Genomic DNA, 21,303 nt, shown 5'->3' with positions numbered 1-21,303 from the left:
TATGTTTTATCCATGTACCGTGACATGTTGATTGCAAGCTGATGTCACTTGTGCACTCATCTCTAAATGTAGGGTCATAAAAAAACATTTCTAACAGGTAAAATGTGCATGTTGCACGAATATGCTAATCAAAAAACAAGAGAATATGGACATGTTCCAGATGCTGACACTGATAATTTATTGCACTTTAACAAAACCTATGATGTGCACACTAAGTGTTGCATGTGGGAATATATTGGTGTTGAATATGAATATGATTCGGTACCACCAGAACAGAAGCTGTTCACCCATATAGGACACTTTGGCACACGTCAGTTCGAACAGATGCATTGTATGTACTGTAGTGAAAGGTTGATAGAGGTTGAAGTAATAAACGGATATCCCTTGCGAGTCAAATGGACAGTGTGTGGGATATCTTTTCACTAGCCAAGCTGTGCCCTCCTAGTGACGCAACACCTTCAGCATTGCTTTCAGTCAGGCCAAGAGCAATACCAATATCGTTTCTGAGCTCCCAAAAAATCTGGAATTCCACCCACTTTATCAGAAACCAGTCAACCAGTAGCAAACCTAGGGAGGCAGGTCAACCACTCCGTTTGTAAAACGTTAATTGTTATGCTCTTGGTCAGACCAAGTCTTGAAGAGATTTGACAGTCGATGATGGCTGTAATCAGGCTATCTTTTCACTACCAGAGGAGGAGAATCTGCATGGAGAAGGCAAGAAGGCCTTGGCTGTCTTACCACAGACGGAGTCGGATTGTCCAAAGTATGCGGCATCAAACAGGTGGTCGGCCGTCTTCTCAAAAGAGGCCAACATCAACACGCTCTCCTTCATCTTGGCCAGGCCGAAGCGGGTTATGCCCAAGATCTCACCCTGTAACGAGCAATATACACATGCACAGGCACAGGCATGAATGACGAATGCACACACACAAAGAGACAGATATACCAGATTTACATAATGGTTTGTGGTGTTTTAACCCATTTTAGCCTAAAGGGCCGTACACACACGTCGCTGCTAGTTACTCGCTCAGCGAATGAACTCAATAGAATGTCAATGTGTCCCAGCGAGACTCGCAGGCGAGTAGGCGAGTACTGTACAAGCGATGCGATGTGGGCGGATTCCGAGTTGAAAATATTTTATCTTCGAGCGAGGCGAGTAAGCGAGTAACCAATTGGAATGCAGAGTTCGGTACTTCTCGGCTGTCCATTGGCAGTTAAAGCCGCGGGAACTTTCAGCGAACGTTCCATGAAAGAGTGGCGAGTAGGCGAGCAAGCGAAAAGCTAGCTTTGTGTGTGTACGCCGCTTAAGCCCTTTTTGGGAAAAGGTGCCCTCGGCCTGTTAAAACCTAAATATCTCAGCCTCCGAAGCCCATAAAAACATGAAATGTGTTGCATTTAAAAGCTAGGACCCTCATGAGAATGTGTTCATTCAGCTTTTTCGTACCCACATTTTTAATAAAACAGCTCAAATCTCAATAACCTGAATGCAGCGTATAAGTTGCTCCAGAATAAAATGAAACATCAGCTGGAAATATCATTCAAGGTTCCATTGTAGGAGACAAGGGAGAAGGTACATAGCACATGATTCAATTTTCTTTAGCACCTTAGGCTCAGTGTTTCTAATTTTCACTCAAATGTCAATCTCAGTGTCATGATTGTCATTTTTCACACATCCGATGTTAGATTTAGCGGAAGCACACATGTATGAGTCATATACAGGGACACAGATGCACAGACACAGACACACACACGCACACCAACATATGCATGCAGGCACGCACATACATACACACATACTTCTGGCGTTTCAATAAAGCATCAGCTGACAACATCATCTCAGGTTAATGACACAATTCAATTAGCATTTTAACTCAATCCCTTCAATCCATTTTCATTTAAATGTCAAGGTCAACGTCATGCGATATTTAAAAGTCATTGTGATCTTCAAAGGAATTTTATGTGAAAAGACACATCTTTCACACATGCACACACACTCACAAGACACAAACTTAGACACACCTTATAAGATGTCAGATCCGGCAGAAGCGTGCGCGCACACGTGCATCCACACCCTATTACACGAACACATATGCACGGCCCTACAACACACACTTGCATGCACAAACGCAGCCTACCTTGTAAAACAATGACGTGACGTGTCATCAGTCAATGCTCATTTTGTGATTGGCCATAGTGTACTGAATCACACACACACACACACACACACACACACACACACACACACACAGACACAGACACAGACACAGACACACACACACACACACACACACACACACACACACACAGCATCCTACCTTGTAGGACATGAGGTCTGCTAACAGCATGACGTGTCGCCGGTCAATGCTCATGCCGTGATTGATCATGGTGTACTGGATCTCGTTGATGATGGTGGTGCGGGCCGCCTCGATACCCAGTGTCTTCTCAACCTGCACAACAGACAGCAGGTGATTACCGGTAAGCATGAATGCTTCATTCATTTCCAGTTTGTTTCAATTCATTAATTTTTCACAGATCTCAGCTGTCAGGTGCGTTGTAGATGACCATTAGGGCGCTTATCAGAAAAGCAATAAAAACTCCCGTACACTGATCATTTGTGTTAACTTCATTCACAACGTCTCGGCCTTAAAGGGACACTGTCCCATTTTTGGAAATAAGCTTATTTTACACCTCCCCTTGAGTTAAATAATAGGCTTTTACCGTTGTCCTGTACTTCCAACCGTTTTCTAGTTTTGCCTGTGCACATTTCACCTCCAAGCTAACAGTTAACATTGAGTCCTATGAGACCAGTTAGCCGCGAGCTGGTCTCATAGGACTCAATGTTAACTGCTAGCATGGAGGTAAAATTTGCACTGCCATACCCAGAGAACGGTTGAAAGTACAGGAGAACGGTAAAACCCTATTATTTCACTCAAGGGAAGGTGAAAATAAGCTTATTTCCAAAAATGGGACAGTATCACTTTAAGGGCTCTGCATACTTAACGTGCGCACTTTGGCGCATTTGGCGCGAGAACCATTAAAATGTGGCAGACCATTCATAGTCAAAAGCACCATTTACAGGCTTTTGCTTGCATTTTCGGAAGTGTGCCCTCTGCTGTTCATGAGAGAAACGGCAGCATCTGTTGCAACTCGCAGCGTGAGTTCTACAGATGTATAAAATAGAAAGCCAAACACGGCTGCTATAGGGCTACTGAACGTCTGACTTATGACTTACCACAATGAAACATCTAGATTTTTGTTGTAGCCTACATTGCCAGATCATTCCAAGACCATGTGAGAGCATTGTTCTGGCTGCAGAATTTATAAATAGATCGCCAAACACAACGTGCTTCTGAACAAAGTAAACAATTGTTTCACTGAACAACATTTAAGAGATAAGATAAAATAACTCTCTAGGACATTTTATTATCCTCAATGTCAATGTCAATGTCAACTTCAATGTTAAACACATCATGGCAGTTATTAAGACAGAGAGAGTACCAACCAAGTATTGAACGTTGCATGATATGTAGATAGTACCAAATTCCAACTGATTTGATGTCACCTGAATTTTGCTGAAGAAAATTGTGATTTTATCACAATATTCTAATGATGCGAATTCCCCAATTCATGGGTTTTTTGAGCTGAAAGCCCAAAATATGCAAAAATAAACAATTGAATGATTGGAATAGTTAAAAAACTGGGACATGAATCTATAATCCATGACAGTTTAACATTATTGATGGAATTATGGAAATAAATCAACTTTTTCATGCTATTCTAATAAAGTGGCCTGGAGCTATAGGCCTCGAGGGCCATTTGCGGCCCTTGAAGCCGTTTTATCCGTCCCCCGTTATAATTTTAATGTTATGCAGCTTCACATAAAAGGTGACATATTTTGTAAAGGAAACTTAGAAATTACATTTGCAATACAATTAAGTTACATTCAAGAAACCTAGAGAAGATGGGGTCTGTTTTAAAGGTGGCTACCTTCAATATAGGCCTAAAGTGCAGGGGGAAATCCTGGTTTGTGTTCATAATACGGCCCTCGAAGGACTTCTACGGCCGTTGGAGAAATTTGAAGTGGCCCTTCGAATGAAAAAGGTTCCCCAACCCAGCTCTAGGTGGTCCTTTACCATTCAATTATATGGTAGCAGAATTTGCGCGGGGAGGTGTAAAATGAGCATATTTCGAGAAAAGGTCTAGTGAAACTTTAAAGTGTGAATAAAACAGAGATGTTGCCGCTTGCTTATGTGCTCGCTGGTCTGCTCACCTCGTAGGTGTTGTTGGAGGTGGTGCGGCTGCCGTTGACGCCGTGCGTTGCCATGACGCTGCGCAGGTTGTCTCCCTCCACCAGCAGCTTGAACTTCTGCTTGCTCTGCTGCTCGTCGATGTGGATCACGGCACGCGCCACCTCCGGGATGCCCTGCACCACCACCTGAAAAATTATATTAACAACAATCAGCCATGTGGATGACAGCACGCGCCACCTCAAATACAACAACAACAACAGCAGCAGCATCGACTACGACAAAGACTTGTCCTTGACCGGTTTCTTTCTCAGTGTGCCAACTTACTCTTACTTTGAACCGTTCCATTTGTGTCCACAGACCCGATAATTTCTCTATACCTATTGACTGAGTGCGACAATATTCCAGCGTCTACACCACCATGTGTTATCATAGGATCTTTAGTGTGCTTTTAAGTACATGAACATACACAGTGAAAAGCACAACTAAATATGTACCGTTTCCACAAGACCAGGAAATGGCTACTATTTGAGATGAAAAAGGCGAAACTCTTTGTTCAGAGGCGAAACGCGTCGCTCACTCTGAATAAAAGAGCATAAAGTCAAACAAGTGTGCGGTAAACTTTTTCCTTTTGAAGTAATGCATAATCAGAGATTCGTATTAATGTTTATACAGAGTACAAAAGTGACCCTGATGAAGATCCTTTGGATCTCTGCTTGTTAAGCACATTAACTGCCCTTGTGTATGACATGTTGTATAATATATGAATATACATAAAAAATAGGGCTGGGCGGTTTTGGAAAAAATTAGCATCACGGTTTTCTTGATGAAAATTGATATCACGGTTTTCTGCACGGTTTTTTGATATGCGACGATTTCCCCCCTAATCTTAATCTTTCTGAGGAAAAGATCTCAAATTAAATGTTAAAATGAGATAAAATCATGAATTTAAATTAATGTCCATTTATATTTAATCATTTTTTCATTTCAATAATATTTTCTATAATTTATAGTTTATATTTCCCTATCCAACAAAGGGGAAAATGCAGCATTTCATAAAATAACCTAAAATCTTGACCAGGGTGTCATAGATTTTTCAAGGAAGAAGGGTTAAATGATTATAAGCAGCTGTTTTGGGATTTTTTCCAAGACAGCCCAAAACAGCTTATTTCGTTCTACACCTGGCAACACTAATGGCTTATTTTTTCGTTCTACACCTGGCAACACATCCGGCGTGTCGCGCTGCCGCTGGACTAGCATGTAAACAACAGTGGGACAGAAACGAAACAGACTGAAGACAGACACTGATAAAACAAACGGATTTACTTGACATTGTGTGCATATTGTCTTTGAATTAAAGTCCAAATCCAACGTAGAAGGTATTTTGTCCGGTAGTTTGTGTCATATTGCGATGTGTTTCGCTCCTATTTTGCCCCCAAATCATTTCAAACAAATATAGCAATGTAGCAATGTATCTCGTCTGCCCATTGCATTTGAAAGCTAGGCTACTTTAGCTTATAAGCAGTCTTAACAGCACTGCGCACACAGTTGGGATGGTAATTAAATACAGTTAAGAATCAGATAACTGTTGTAGCCTGTTAACATAGCACCACATAGAATTGCCTTTTATTTAACTTTGTGAGATCAAAGGTAGGCTAAATGAATTGAAATGTTTGTCATGATTCATCCATGCCATGTGTGTTCATCATGTTTCACTCTCACTAGCCTCTAGCGCGTAACCAATTATTTTATTAGTTCAATCAACATCTTACATTGTGGTGACATTCCCTAGTAGAACAGCAACAACAGTGGACTTAGCAGAGTTGAAATGAAGTGTTAGAGACTTATGAATTAGAAGAATCTTTGGAAGTGTGACACGGAGTATGAAGCTCACGCACATAACATAGTAGGCTATAAACAACAACAACAAAACCGTCTCTCATCAAAAAGAGAACCTTGTGTAGTGTAAACCGAGATCACGGTTTTTTAACCGTACACCGCCCAGCTCTAATAAAAAATGTATAAACTGCACATAGTAAGTAAGTAAGTAAATTTTATTTATAAAGCACATTTAAAAACAGTACAAAACTGACCAAAGTGCTGTACAGTGAAGGCTAGAGAGAAATCAAATAGATAAATAAACAAAGCACATTAGTTAACACATTAGTTAGTTAAAAATAATAAATAAATAGATATATAAAGGACACAAAACTTATACGCCCCGTATACCAGTGCAACACTGGCTAGGAAAAATAAAAATACGTAAAATAAATAAATAAAGGCAGCCAAGCAAAATTGTAACAGAATGTAGGCTAACTAATGAACAAGACTAGGCCCAGTGTACAGTTGCAGCACTGGTAAAGAAGATGAAGAATAAAATAAAAAGAAGTAAAAAGAAAAAATACATAAAATGTGTTAAAAGCAGTGGCTAAAGGAAACAATTTAAAACTAAGAGAGAAAGGCTAAGGTATAAAAGTGTGTTTTAAGCCTAGATTTAAAAGTAACGACAGAGGGAGCGAGTCTAACGTCAAGAGGCAACTCGTTCCACAGTCGGGGGGCAGCCACTGCAAAGGCGCGGTCACCTTTATTTACAAGGCGGGACCGTGGAGTATGGAGGAAGCCTTGCTCTAAGGATCTCAGGGACCTAGGTGTAGAGTGGGGGCGCAGCATGTCAGAAATATAAGAGGGGGCCTGACCATGTAGGGACTTAAAAACTAAAAGGAGCATTTTGAACTTAATTCTAAAATTTATAGGGAGCCAATGTAGGGAGGAAAGGACTGGAGAGATATGATCACGCTTCCTAGAACCAGTTAAAAGTCTAGCGGCTGCGTTTTGAACCAGCTGTAAACGTGCTATCTGGGACTGGGGGAGGCCGAAATAAAGGGCATTACAGTAGTCGAGGCGGGATGTTTACGATGCATGTATGACGGTTTCTAAATCCCGGGCAGTAAGAGAGGGTTTGATGCTGGCGATAACTCTGATTTGGTGGTAACTATTTTTAATGACCGAGTTGATCTGTTTCTTGAAACAAAGTTCCGGGTCGAGAATAACCCCGAGGCTTTTTGCATATGGTTTCACCGTAAGGTGAAATAGTGGATAAACTAGTCGTCACAGAGGGGAGTGATTTTGGTGGACCAAAAATTATAACCTCAGTCTTAGAGTCATTGAGTTGAAGAAAGTTATTGGTCATCCACCACTTAATGGCCTCTAGGCAGTCCAACAAACGCTCGGTGGAATCTGTGGATGTTAATGGTATGTACAATTGAGTATCGTCTGCATAGAAATGAAAAGAAACATTGTAATTGCGAATTATATCCCCTAGGGGGAGCATGTATAAACAGAAAAGCACCGGGCCCAAAATGGAACCTTGTGGGACCCCATATGAGACCGGAGCTGGTGAAGAGGAGGAGTGGTCGATGGAGACTGAAAACGTTCTGTTTAGTAGATAGGATTTGAACCAGAGTAGTGCTGTACCACTGATGCCCACCCGCCCCTCGAGGCGGTCAAGGAGGATATTGTGGTCCACTGTGTCGAAGGCTGCGCTGAGATCCAGTAGCACCAGGACTGCGTTCTCACCCGAGTCCAGAGTGAGGAGTAAGTCATTAGTGATCTTCAGTAGTGCAGTCTCTGTGCTATGAAATGATCTAAAGCCAGATTGAAAGGGCTCTAGGATTGAATTTTGGGAGAGATAGGGGGATAGTTGGGCAAAAACAGCTTTTTCTAAAACCTTGGACATAAAGGATAGCTTTGAGATAGGCCTATAGTTGTTAAGACAATTAGGGTCAAGATTATGTTTCTTAAGCAGTGGCTGGACGACTGCGTGCTTGAAGCTGGCTGGAACAGCACCTGATGTCAGGCAGGCATTTATAATCAGCAGTAGGGAGGGGCCTAAAACATCAAAAGCTTCCTTTAAAATAAGAGTGGGGACATCATCACTGGGGGAGGAGGTGGTCTTCATACGTCTGACAATGTCATTAAGGGCAGTAAGGGATAGAGGGTCAAAGTCAGAAAGAATAGCTGTTGCACAGGAAGGTGAGGTTGTATGAGGGGGGTGGGTTTGAGCTGGGGGCGGGAAGGTCGCTCTGATGTTCTCAATTTTTTGTGTGAAGAAGTTCAAAAATTCCTCACAAGTATGCGAGGTTGTGGTGGGGGCTGGTGAGAGAGGTGGGTTTATGATGGAGTTTATAGTGTTGAAGAGAATTTTGGGTCTATTTGAATGCTGGTTAATTATATTTGAAAAGTGCTTGGCTCTAGCTGCTTTGGCAGCTGACTGGAAAGATAACAGGGCAGACTTAAAAATGTCAAATGAGACAGTAAGGCGATCTTTTTTCCATCTCCGCTCAGCTCTGCGGCAGGCCTGCCTCAGTGAGCGTGTGTTCTCATCCAGCCATGACTTAGATTTAAAATTTGAACGCTTGTAACGGAGCGGAGCCACTACATCCAGAATCCCCAAGCAGGAAGTGTTGAATAAGGTAACCAACTCATCAGGGCTGCATGAGGTGTGTACTGCTGTAGACATTGTAGAAAAAATGTCCTTACTTAAGAAATTGTCCACAAAGAGGGCAGTGGTCTCAGGGCCCAGGCGGCGGGAGAGCCGTCCTGGGGCTTTTGCTGTCTGCGCAGGGTTTGGAATACTGATGTTAAAAAATATAGGCTTGTGGTCAGAAAAAGTGGCATCGTCCATAGATATATTCTCAACAGAGAAGCCATAGGATATAACTAAATCCAGAGTGTGGCCCAGTTTGTGAGTGGCTTGGTCTATATGTTGGGTGAGGCCAAAAGCATCCAGTGTTTCATAGAACTCCTTAACCATGGGTTTATCTGGACAGCAGACATGAATATTGAAGTCGCCCAACAGTAATAAACGGTCATATTTAGAGACCGTCTGAGACAGAAAAAATGAAAAATCTTTAATAAAGTCTGCGTCATATTTGGGAGGTCTATATACTAGTGCACACAACAGTTGGCTTTGCTTGGACTCCACCTTCACACATTGTAATTCAAATGAGGAAAAAATGCTCAAGGAAGTCTTTTGAATTTTTAAAGCATCTCTAAAAACAAGAGCAACTCCACCACCTCGCCCAGTGGACCTTGGCGTGCTGATGAAGGAGCAGTTTGCAGGGCACAGTTCGCCGAAAGCAGCAGACTCACCAACTCCAGCAGATATCCAAGTCTCTGTTAAAAATAACAAGTCCAAGTCATGACGAGAGAAAAAGTCATTGAGTATAAAGGTCTTATTTAACACTGATCTACAGTTGACCAGGCTGCCTTGGCTTTGGTGTGTGACACTTCCCGTGAGCAATGCGAGTACTCCAATAGCCGAATGTTCCCAATGTTTACCCCACCACTGCGAAAGCGAGATCTAGGCCTATTTGAGACGGCAGATGCTGAGGATGGTAGTGGGATTATGGGGATGTGGCAGGAGTAATTAATGTCCCAGGTCTCATGCGTCATCCTAGGCCTCACTAAAACAGGGATTGGTCTAATGTTTGGAGGAGAGAGAGCAGCAAGACCCTCATGCTGATGGGATTGAGTGGTACATGAAGATACCAGGGGAGGGTCAAGCTGGGCAATATGTCAGATGCTATGTGTCGTGTGATTTAGCAGGTTTGCGATGAGCAGGCTGGTTCCTTCTGCACTGAGATGGAGCCTGTCAGGATCGAAGAGGTCCTGTCTGGTCCAAAAAGAGTCAAAATTTGAGATAAAATTATAGCCAGCTGCTAAGCAAAAGTGGCAGAGCCACTGATGCAGTCCAAACAGACGACTGAAGTGCTCATTTCTCCTGAAGGGAGAGGGGATGGGACCTGATAAAATGCACTGTTTCCCCAGGGATTCGATTTTTATACAAAGTTTCTCAAATTCATCATGCAGTCTGGCAGAGTTTCTATCCATAAGATCATTTGACCCAGTGTGAATGATGACAGTTTTTACTGACTTATGGTGTTCAAGCAGTCTGGGGACAATGTTAATAAAATCACCAGTCTTGCCATTGGAAAAGCAATAGGTGACACCAGACTGGAGTTTCACTCCCTTAATGTTGGAGTCACCAAGCAGGAGGATTTCTGGCGTTGTGCTACCTCTATGCATATAAGTAGGGATGTTGAGGGGACTGGTTTGTGCAGCAGAAGACTGAGCCGCCAGGGAGGTAGAGGGCAGCACTGGCACCGTTCCAGCCGCGGCCAGAGGGTCTGGGAGTTTAGAAGAAGATCTCCGGTGCGTGACGTCATCAGTCGTTGAAGGCGGACTGAGGGTGTTCGGAGCTAGCTTGCGTTTTCGAGTTGGATAAACCGTAGCTGAATCCCGACTTGATTCTGAACTGTAGATGGCGGATATACACCGACGACGCTTTTTACATCTTGGGGCTGCCAGTGAAGAAATACGGCGTTTTCTGGTTTTCTGGATGGTCTCTACCGGTGTATCATCATCATGGGCAGCTGGGCTCAAGGCGGACCCAGCGTTCACCTGGCTGGGTGAGCTGGTGGCAACAGGTCGCAAACCTGGCTGATCCGTGGAGGATAGCGCAGCCCTGGATGTAGCCTTCGGATATCCCGAGGAGTCACCCGAGGCAAGCGACTCCACCGTGGATTGTTCGGAGTCCGAGACTGACTCCAGCGGAGCAAAGAAGTTTGCGAGAGGGAAGGTGAACTCGTTACCATCGGGGACCACCACTGGAGTTGAACATCCACGACCTTTTGTCGCCGCGACCACTGTCCAGGAATCAGACAGCGCAGCCGGATTCATAAACCCGGGGGTCCTTCTGTTGGAAGCGCCAGGTTGGGCGGGTGGATGCAAGGAATCCAGCCGAGAGAGGAGTACAGATTGTCGCCGATAGGCATCGTCCAGGAGGGCTTGTAAGGAGCGAAATTCTAGCCTCAGGCTGCGTGCTTCGGCGTTTGGCGAGAAGGCAACAGCAGGTAAGCAATCCTGAGTTGACATAGTCCATGTATTTCAAACCGGTAGAATATTGTCTAAGTAAAAAACTTCTTTGAGGTTTAAAGGTTTACTTTAAGGTTATAAAACAGGTAAAAACTTTGTCTCGTCGCGTGAGCTTAACTTCGAAGCACCCGCACGCACGCACACGGCTACAGGAAGCTGTCCAGACAACAGTTGTTTTCCTACAGGCAGCCCCAAGGAAATAGACATGAAAATGCATATATTATTAACATGTTTGAAACATCTAAAAACACAGAAGCTCATTCCTCTGATATAGGGCTTACTTAAAGAAGTAAACATACGGTCCAAACCAGTCTGTGAGAAAAAAATAAAACTTTGAAAGTGTGTGTGTGTGCACTTGACAGACAGACAGAGATGAAGAGAAAGAGAGTATGCCTGCATGACAGAGATGCACTGTATTTATGTCAGTAGTTTCTCTCTCTCTGTCTCTCTGTCTCTCTCTCTCTATGTCTCTCTGTCTCTCTCTCTCTCTCTCTCTCTCTCTCTGTCTCTCTCTCTCTCTCTCTCTCTAACAGCAAGCACAAGCTGGCTGCGTTTTGGCTGCGTTTTACGGACGTTTCATAACCTAAGCAGAGACTAAGCAGCATGTGAATGGTGGTAAGGATGAGTGTTGCAAAAAAACAAGTGTGTGTGTGTGTGTGTGTGTGTGTGTGTGTGTGTGTGTGTGTGTGTGTGTGTGTGTGTGTGTGTGTGTGTGTGTCGCTGTACCTTGGGTAGGTCCTCCTTGAGGGACTGCAGTACATAGTACATGGAGCTCTTGCTGTTCTCGCGTGGAGAGACACACACCACCGCCTCCCCGTGCACCGCGATGTCACCCGGCTTCACTCGCAGCTTGGACATGCAGATGGAGTAGCGCACCGTCTCCGCATTCACCTGCGTGTGTACAATGTTTGTGTGTGTGTGTGTGTGTGTGTGTGTGTGTGTGTGTGTGTGTGTGTGCGTGCGTGCGTGCATGCATCCGTATGAGCGTGTGCAAAATAGTGTGCGTGAGACACAATGTTTATTGTGTGTGTGTGTGTGTGTGTGTACACGTGTGTTGGAAACAAACAGAAGTTATTAGCATTTTTATTGCTCAATATCATTATGCACATACGCAATCAAACACCAAAAATTGCACTGCGACGAAAGACTGCTTGAGCTGCAAAGCCATAGGTTGTGTCTTTCTATATTTCATGAATCCGCTATGTGAGGGTACTTTCTGTTACTGAAAACCATCTAGTCTAACCAAGGCCTAAAATGAAGTTGTAATGATTGTAATGAATATATTCAAACTAATTGACCCATCTGCACGGCATTCCACTTTATCATGCAAATGAGTTCTCTCAGTGATTTTCAGTTGACATCAAAAAGGTACATGTGCATAAAAAGAAAACATCAAGCAAATGGAAGCGGGAGACCTCGGTCACGACGTGTTTGAATTGACATGGAATGAACGCAATGTATGCAGAGTCGATAACCTCTGTATAGAAGCTAATACAGCACAACAACTTTGGCAGCCTCACAGTTTAACAAAGTCATTGGTAGGCTAATTCAAATGCATCGTTATAGGTCAGACTGAAGAGAACAGGTTGCATACCATACAATACAAAAAAAAGAAAATCAGAAAATACATTTCTGTGTATGCACTTCAGAAATAAGAAAAGTCGAACAGAACGAGGAATATGGCAAACTCAGGATGCAAGACAAGCAGCAGACGAGAAATAAACCAGATTCTCAAAGCCAGTTAACACCTAGACAACACCACTCCAGGGGGGTCAAAGACGTCTTTGTCATTCAGTGTTACGGACACCTTCTGCCGACTGTAACTGCAAAAAAACATGATTTTTAAATTGGTTCAAGTGAATGGATGACAGCCGAGGCTTTCATGAATTCCCTGTAACAATAAATAAATAAAAAGAGCATCCGTTACACTGAATGACAATGCCTTTTTGCACGTCTTTGACCCAGAGGCTTGAGATGAGAAAGGAGAAAGGCAGCAATGGCGGTAGAAAAGAGGAAGAAAATAACATAATTAACATAAAATGAAAAAGAATCTGAATTTGGCTGATGGCCACGCTGTCGTCACAGTTCGCAGAGAAAAACCTAGTATTTTGTGGTTCGCATTGCGAACCAACTTTCCGGTTCGCGAACGCTAAAATCTGTGGCGTGAACATGACGGCCGGTTCGCGATCAGGTGCGGGAACGGACACCGGCAGAATGCGCTAACAGTGGACACTATTCACAAGGCCTAGGAAGAGAGTGAGTGAGTGAGTGAGTGAGTGAGTGAGTGAGTGAGTGAGTGAGTGAGTGAGTGAGTGAGTGAGTGAGTGAGTGAGTGAGTGAGTGAGTGAGTGAGTGAGTGAGTGAGTGAGTGAGTGAGTGAGTGAGTGAGTGAGTGAGTGAGTGAGTGAGTGAGAGAACATTGACTTACCTCCAGGCGCAGCAGACGAATCCTCTCCAGCGAGAGCTTGACCAGGATGAAGCAGTCGTCTGGCAGAAACACCTCCTCGATGTACTCTGAGATCTGAGGGCAAAACCAGGCCAGGGCCATTACAAGATATTACAGTGCCAATTCAACACCTGGAGAGTCAATTTAACATCTTCAAGATGGTGGCAGGAGTTATTCGGTTTCCCAATCTACACTGCCTCTGGTGTGAAGGTAAATTATGTGTCAGGCAAATGAGCATTGACAGGCAGCGGACAAGTTTGTCGGTCAGTCTAGGATAAGATGGCAATTTCCCTTGAATGATCTGTCAGTAGAAGAGTGAAATGAAACATTAAGACAGACAGGCAGGCACAACATACAGTACACACAGGCAGGCAGAACATGCACACAACGTGTTACATTACTTTAAGGATAACTTCAGCCAATTTCAACATGCAGTTGTAATGCTCACACTACCCAGGACTTGTCAGTACCTGAGCTTTTTTTTTCTTCAGCCTTTTCCGAGATCCTGGTGATTGTAATGGGGGCAGGTGTTTGTTTACATTTTTAAAAAGCGATACCTTTTGGGAAAATATTTGGAGTAGGCCTATGTCAAGAAAGTTTTCAATGTAAACAAAATCTGCCCCCTTTACAATAGCTCAGATCTCGGAAAGGGAAAATGCCGCATCACCGGTTACTGACAAGTCAAGGGTAGCGTGATCCATACAACAGTATATTGAAATAAGCAGAAGTGCTCCTTTAAGTGGAAAACTTGATCAACAATTCAATCAATTCCTTTAGATTTTAGTTCAATACAGTGAGCATTGACAGACAGGCATTACTTCACGGTGGAAAAATGTCAAGGTCTTTTTAGTTTTCGTTAAAAAAGAGCATTGACACTTGCCACTTTGTCTATCTAGGATTAGATAGTAATTTCCCTTTAATATGTGTAATTATAGGCCTACGCGTGTCTAATGAAACTAATTATGACAGACAGGAATAACACACATTACACACATGCAGGACATGCTATAATTACTTGGCAGTGGAAAATATCACTGTTGTTTTGGTTTTTGATTAATTATGTCCACAACAAGGGCATGTTAACTTCCAAATCTATCCATCCATCCATCCATCCATCCATCCATCCATCCATCCATCCACTGATGTCAGTAATGAAAATGCATATATTCCCAATCTACACAGCCTCTGTTTTCCAATGCTTCTGTTCTGTTTCAGATGATAGGTGTTCAGGTGAGGTGGCAATAAACTGAACAAGGCTTCGTTTGATGGAGACAGATGGCTATGAAGGAAACGAATAAGTCACTGTTGTGGAGGGCCAGACACTTGACAGATGGAGAACGAGTACAACAAGTAAACAAGCAGTGTGCAACTCTTGAGGAACATAGACCCGTATGCACGCCCGCCCGCCCGCCCACACCAAGAGAAGAAAATATCTTGTTACAGTGCTGCAAATAACAACAATATCAATTTGTTTCTTTTCTCAAGGCAGTGGCATAGACAGAAGACATAAAATGGGTAGGCCTACAGCAAAAATAAATCAATTGGGCCTAAGCTCAAAACACATTTCATTTTTATTACTAAAACAAGTCAATCAAAATTCTCCATAACTGCGTTTCAAGTGTCACAGTAATAAAAAACAAATTGAGATTGAGACTGAACTTGACTTCTCTTCAAAATACATTACAAACTTGAAAATGAATAGCAAGGAACATGGTGGAGAACTGTAACTTTCCAGCACACAGTGATGCATGTTGTGTGTACTGCACGTGATTTTACAGTGAGCAAGTTGGAGACATACACGTGCCCGCACACACGTGACACACACGTGACACACACACACGTGACATACTCGCATGCACACGTGTGACACACACACACGTGACGCACACACACACACACACACACACACACACACACACACACACACACACACACACACACACACACACACACACACACACACACACGGTTTTACACTAAGTCCCATGTGCACTCTCACCTCTCCCAGCAGTGTCTTCTCGATGCGGCCCTTGACGAGGCGAGCAAAGTCTGCATCGTCCTCAACGTCTAGGTGAGCGGTGATGATGGGTGTGCTGTTGTTGTTTAGACATGGAGATGATGAGGATAAATGAGGACGGGGGAGTCGTCAAAGATCACAAAGAGAACAGAAGACAGGATATGACACACACAAAGACAGGTCAATGCGCGCATGCACGCACACACAAAGAAGGAAATTACACCCACCCATAAACACAATACACAACATTAACATTTAACATCAATCGCACATTAACATACATATTGCTCATATGCTTTCTCTATGCACTAATGTTGTTTATATTGGTTGGGGTTTGACGTCATTGGCCTGACCTCTGGCTAATAGAGGTCTCCCAAGGGGGGCAGACTATTATTGACTGTAAATTCCAGGGAATGGGTAGTTGCTGAAAAAAAAGCTTCAAATTCGGATCATTAATGTTTTTTTTTAATAGCAAGACGTGAGGTGGTACAACCATAGCTAATGTCCCTCTTGGGTAAAGTAAATAAGCTAAATTATAATTGAACATTAATGTACAAGCAAAAAACAATCCCTTCATTCATAATAGTGACATTAGCTGTTGTACCTCCCCCTAACGTCTGCAACTAAAACATGTCAATGACCCTGAACTGAATTTATTGGAACTACCCGAGTCCATAGAATGAAACCAGTCGTTGTCATTGAGCCAGACAAAAAAACAAAACACAGGAAACCTAGCAGACCAGGCTCAGTTCGGGTCAGTGAGTTGTCTGCGATAGAACACACTTCAATAGATTATGTCATGCTACTGTACTACCCCGACCTCTTAAAATACAACCATCACAACTGAAATGGACAATTGGACAATGCATCAAATTAATTGAAATGGACTGAACGGAACTTCTGCCCTATGGAATGTAAACAGTCCTTTGGCTAGACGAAAACACAGGAAGCCCATCAGACCTGGGTCAGTTTGGGTTATTGAGTCACCTTACTGTTCAATACACTACATTACGTGATGTTACGTTTACTGCATGAGCCGACCTCTTCAATAAACTTAGTCGAAAGCCACTTACTAAGGTTTTGCGTAATGTAATTAACAGACAGACACAACAAAAATCGTAGCCAGCCTCCATCTCCTCCATCTTCCTATTGATCAGTTCTGAGTAAAGGTCAACAGGTCGATGGGGAAGCGGAGGGTCGTAGACATGACACTAATTGATCAACACGCTGCGCAGTTTCCCGAGAGGGCTCAGGGAGATCGACAGCGACACGACAAAGAGGCCAGCAGACCTATCTGACAAGCATGACATAAATGACTGGCCCCGGTTAGAGTGCATAGACATAACAATGCACAGTGTAAACAAAGCCATGACATGATTATATTACTTACAGATGTAGGAGAAATAGCATGTATGACCACAAGCAGATATTCATTTTACGATTTAAGGGAGAAAAGCGCTTTGAGTGCTTGAAGGAGTGGAAAACCGCTGTATAAATGCAGTCCATTTATTTTGTATTGTGTGCTAACCATCTCGTGTTCACGCTTGCGAGTGACGCCGAACAGTCAAAACGTCAGATTAGATCATGCCAGTCAACTGAGGGTCGTAAACCTAAATGATCAATGGAAGGCCGATCAATGAGAGACTCCTCTGACCAATGTCAATGACCTAAATGACAATGTGCATGTGTGCATGCTTCTATGTGTGTCATGAGTGTGTGTGCCATGTGCATGTGTGATGTCTGTGATGTGTGTGATGTTTGTGCGTGTGAGTCTGTGTGCTTGCGTCTATCTGAGTGGTGAGTGTGTGAGTGTGTGAGAGTGTGAGAGTGTGAGAGTGTGAGAGTGTGAGTGAGTGAGTGAGTGAGTGAGTGTGAGTGTGAGTGTGAGTGTGAGTGTGTGTGTGTGTGTGTGTGTGTGTGTGTGTGTGTGTGTGTGTGTGTGTGTGTGTGTGTGCACACATGCATGTGTACCTGATGTTCTTGGAGGCGTTGATGATCTCCTTGATGCGAGGCACACCAAGGGTGATGTTCATGGAGGCGACCCCAGCGAAGTGAAAGGTCTTCAGGGTCATCTGGGTGCCGGGCTCCCCAATGCTCTGGGCACACAGGGCCCCCACCGCAGAACCCGGCTCCATCTGCGCCCTACATGGAAGGAAGGAACACAACTATATGAGGGCACACAACTAACAGCAAACACACACACACACACACACACACACACACACACACACACACACACACACACACACACACACACACACACACACACACACACACACACACACACACACACACACACACTGACACAGACACAGACACACACAAACGCACACACACCCCTCCGCAGAGCCTGGGCCCTACAAGAGAAGGGGGACACAACTACACAAGAGCATACACACACATACATACTGTACGCACACACATTATGATGCTCACTCCATCGCACGCACACACACGCTTGCACTATGCAAGTTGTGATGGAGTGTCCATCACTAGGGTTGAGGGTGGGCTCTGACTGTCATACTAACAAGCCTTTCTGTTTGGCATATCAGTCTGAGCCCCAGTATGGTACGTCAGAGGGACTGGTTCAAGTCCCGACGGGGCAACTATACTCCCCTTCGCTACACAAGTATTGCAGGTGTCACAAGTAATATTGGTCACCATCGGCACACGGGTCAACCTCACTTTCACTATGCATGACAGGGCAACATGATTGCACAGAATTCCTTGAAATGAAGATGGACTATTGTGACAAAATATTTGGCAGTTTCATGGATTTTGCCAACATTCTGAGATTGGGCGATGGAAGTGCTTCACATGATTAGCCCACAGAGGTGCATCCTTTATATTCCCAAAGCTTTATGCTCCAAAAGTCTTTTTAAACTTTCTCGCTGCTTGGCCAGCTCTTGTACTAGCTGAGTCATGGTTATTCCATCGCTGTTGGGAGGGCTAGCTTCTGATGCCATGGTGGATAGCTTACTAGCCAACGTGTTTCGCGTGGTCATCAAAGAAGGTTTTTTTTGTTTGGAGGTAGCCATTCGCTGTTCAAGGTAGCATAACACTGTAATGTGCGTTAATTACACCACTCCTACGGTAAAGGTATTACATTTGGTCACATAAGTTGCAAATTCGGTCGGAGCTCTTCACACACGCAGCCTACTCCTTCATGCCCAAACCGGAAGTCAGGATCGCTCCAAAAGTCTTATGTTCCAACTTATGTTGAGGATTTTTCTCATTTCAAAGATTGATTTCTCTCTCTCTCAAAAAAACAAAAAAACAACAGAGTTAGGGATTGTTTTGGTCTGGGCACATGTTATACAGCTAGTATCCTTTTGTTTAGTATTAGAATTTGGTAGTAGCCTATCAACCAAGCGGAAAAGGTATTTCTCAAAAAACATTTCTTTACTGACAGGTTAGAATTAGGGATTGTTTAAGTCTGGGAACAACTTAAATTGCTTTAGCATCCTTTGGTTTAGCAATAGAATTTGATATCAACCGACTGGAAAAGGTAGGCTATTCCCCTTCTGTTTTGTCAGTTTTCTAATGTGCTGTGGGAACTATAGAAAGCACTTCCGTGAGTCCATCACAGACAACACTTTGGTGTAAATGAGCTCAACAGTTCATAACACATGGCAGGGCCAGTGGGCCAGTGCGAAGTGGCCCCATGCGTATGTTGATGCTCGTAGTGAAACATCACATGAAACCATAATTGATAAACTTGGGACATTTCAAAAGCTAATAAAATATAATAAAAATATCATGGTGCTTTTTCTGACAAGACCAAAAGGTCCCACAGCAAGCCCTACTCCACTCTATGACATCTTAATTAATCTAAAACAAGATATTTTCATGGTTTATGGATCTGCTGTTGAGATATAATGAGTCTTAGGGGGGGATGAGAAAAGGTTCAATGAACTGGGGAGGGAGCCCCTTAGTACTGATATGCACTGATGAAATGGAGTGTAATACTAGTCTTGACTACTGTATGTGTGTGTGTGTGTGTGTGTGTGTGTGTGTGTGTGTGTGTGTAAAGAAGAGACGGATGAGCATGGTACGAGAGAGAGAGTGAGAGAGATAGAGAGAGAGAGAGAGAGAGAGAGAGAGAGAGAAAGAAAGAGAGAGCGAGAGCGAGAGAAAGAGAAATAAATGGTTAAAAAAGGTTAACATGCAGAGTGAGGTGAAGTAGGTCATGAATGTGACTCAATCAACACCGGCTAATGACCCGAGTGGTGTAGATGTTCCCATAGAGTCCCACTGTGAGAAATGACTGGGAAATGTGTCCATTTATGATCAAATATGGTCGATCTCCAGGTGCTACGCAGCCTTCAAAGGGAACAACCGCTCGGTTCCATAGAGCATCATAGAGGACTCTGAGAGGAGTTGATAAAATAACATTTTTTGCCCATTTCAAAAGCGCCAGATTTTGTGACTCAACCATCTCATCAAATGTCATCGCTCTTCATTAAGATGCACAATAAATATTGCAAAATATTATATTCTTTCACTGGTCAAGCCTGTTTGTTGGGGACTGAGGACATGTGACTTGAATTATAGCACTGGTTGGCTGATGGACTGTATGTGAGAAAAGCCTCATTTACAAACTAAATCAGGATGTGGGCTGAGTGCATTTGCATACTGCCACATGCATCCATCCATCCATCTAGACTAGTGTTTCTCAACGGGGGCGGTACCACCCCCCAGGGAGCATTGGGGGGCTCTAGGGGGGCGTTGAGAAGGATAGAGCTGAGAGGGGGCGGTGCTTAGTTGCCATTGGGGGGCATTAGTCCGTTTCATTCTTTCATAGTAAGGGGCCGTTGTCAGGCTTATGATGGGGTGAAGGGGGCCGTTGGGAGGCTTCTGATGAGGCCAAGGGGGCGTTTGTTCAAAAAAGGTTGAGAACCGCTGATCTAGACTGTGCACAATATAAATGATAATGGCACTGTCTGGTACACTACTCAAGCGTTATCTAGTCCTACAGAGTGACTGACTGATTCATTTGTATACTGTACACATGTATGTTTATTTGTAACCTATGTAACTTTTCTCATATATTGTCACAGTGTGTGTTTTGTGAATTTGATATGACTGTCCATCCCCCAATCCATATGAAAACCTGTTCAGTATGATTGCTTTCCCATTCCATCAATATTGACAAATGTCCACAGTACAAATGTCCACAGTAAGACCCTGTATTTTTTTAGCCTAATACAAATGGTGAATGGATACAGCAGTGTGTTGACTCTTGTTCAACACTGTCTGTAAAATGTTTACATGAAATCCAGGAATAAAACAAACAAACCAGGACTAGAAAAGCCATCCATCCATGTGTAATGTCATACTGAACAGCCATTGGACTTAATGCCATCCAGTGCCGGTCAGATTTAAATGTCAAATACTGAATCATTTACACAAACTGAAAAAAGCAAGCACCTTCTCTTTCAATTCATGTTACATTAATAAAACAATAAGCCCAGTGTTTATCCATTGTGTGTACAGGTTAAGGTGGCATTTCCAGCTTGCCATTCTGCCTGTCGCACCTCCTCCAGTGCACTTGAAGATCAGATGAAGGGTCATCACGTCATGTTTTGCACGCACGCACGCACGCACACGGTAATACATTGCACCTTGCGTATCAAGCAAATCCTGGGGCCGGGGCA

The 21,303-nt window shown here is 43.5% G+C and overlaps 1 protein-coding gene across 1 annotated transcript in view; it reads right to left on the bottom strand.

The window, feature by feature from the left end:
• Positions 1-21,303, bottom strand: part of polr3a (polymerase (RNA) III (DNA directed) polypeptide A) — an 82,495-nt gene that overhangs the window by 3,631 nt on the left and 57,561 nt on the right. Inside the window, exons 25-31 of the mRNA XM_063221749.1 lie at positions 17,618-17,788; positions 15,629-15,722; positions 13,612-13,704; positions 11,910-12,074; positions 4,271-4,435; positions 2,316-2,447; positions 739-871 (exon numbers count right to left, since the gene is read on the bottom strand). Of these exons, the coding sequence (XP_063077819.1) occupies positions 739-871; positions 2,316-2,447; positions 4,271-4,435; positions 11,910-12,074; positions 13,612-13,704; positions 15,629-15,722; positions 17,618-17,788 (953 nt within the window). The remainder of the gene's footprint in view (positions 1-738; positions 872-2,315; positions 2,448-4,270; positions 4,436-11,909; positions 12,075-13,611; positions 13,705-15,628; positions 15,723-17,617; positions 17,789-21,303) is intronic.

Source organism: Engraulis encrasicolus, chromosome 17, assembly GCF_034702125.1.
Source record: "Engraulis encrasicolus isolate BLACKSEA-1 chromosome 17, IST_EnEncr_1.0, whole genome shotgun sequence".
In the NCBI taxonomy this organism is placed as follows: Eukaryota; Metazoa; Chordata; class Actinopteri; order Clupeiformes; family Engraulidae; genus Engraulis; species Engraulis encrasicolus.
Note: the sequence above shows the minus strand (reverse complement) of the source record. Positions and strands in the feature narration are given on the sequence as shown.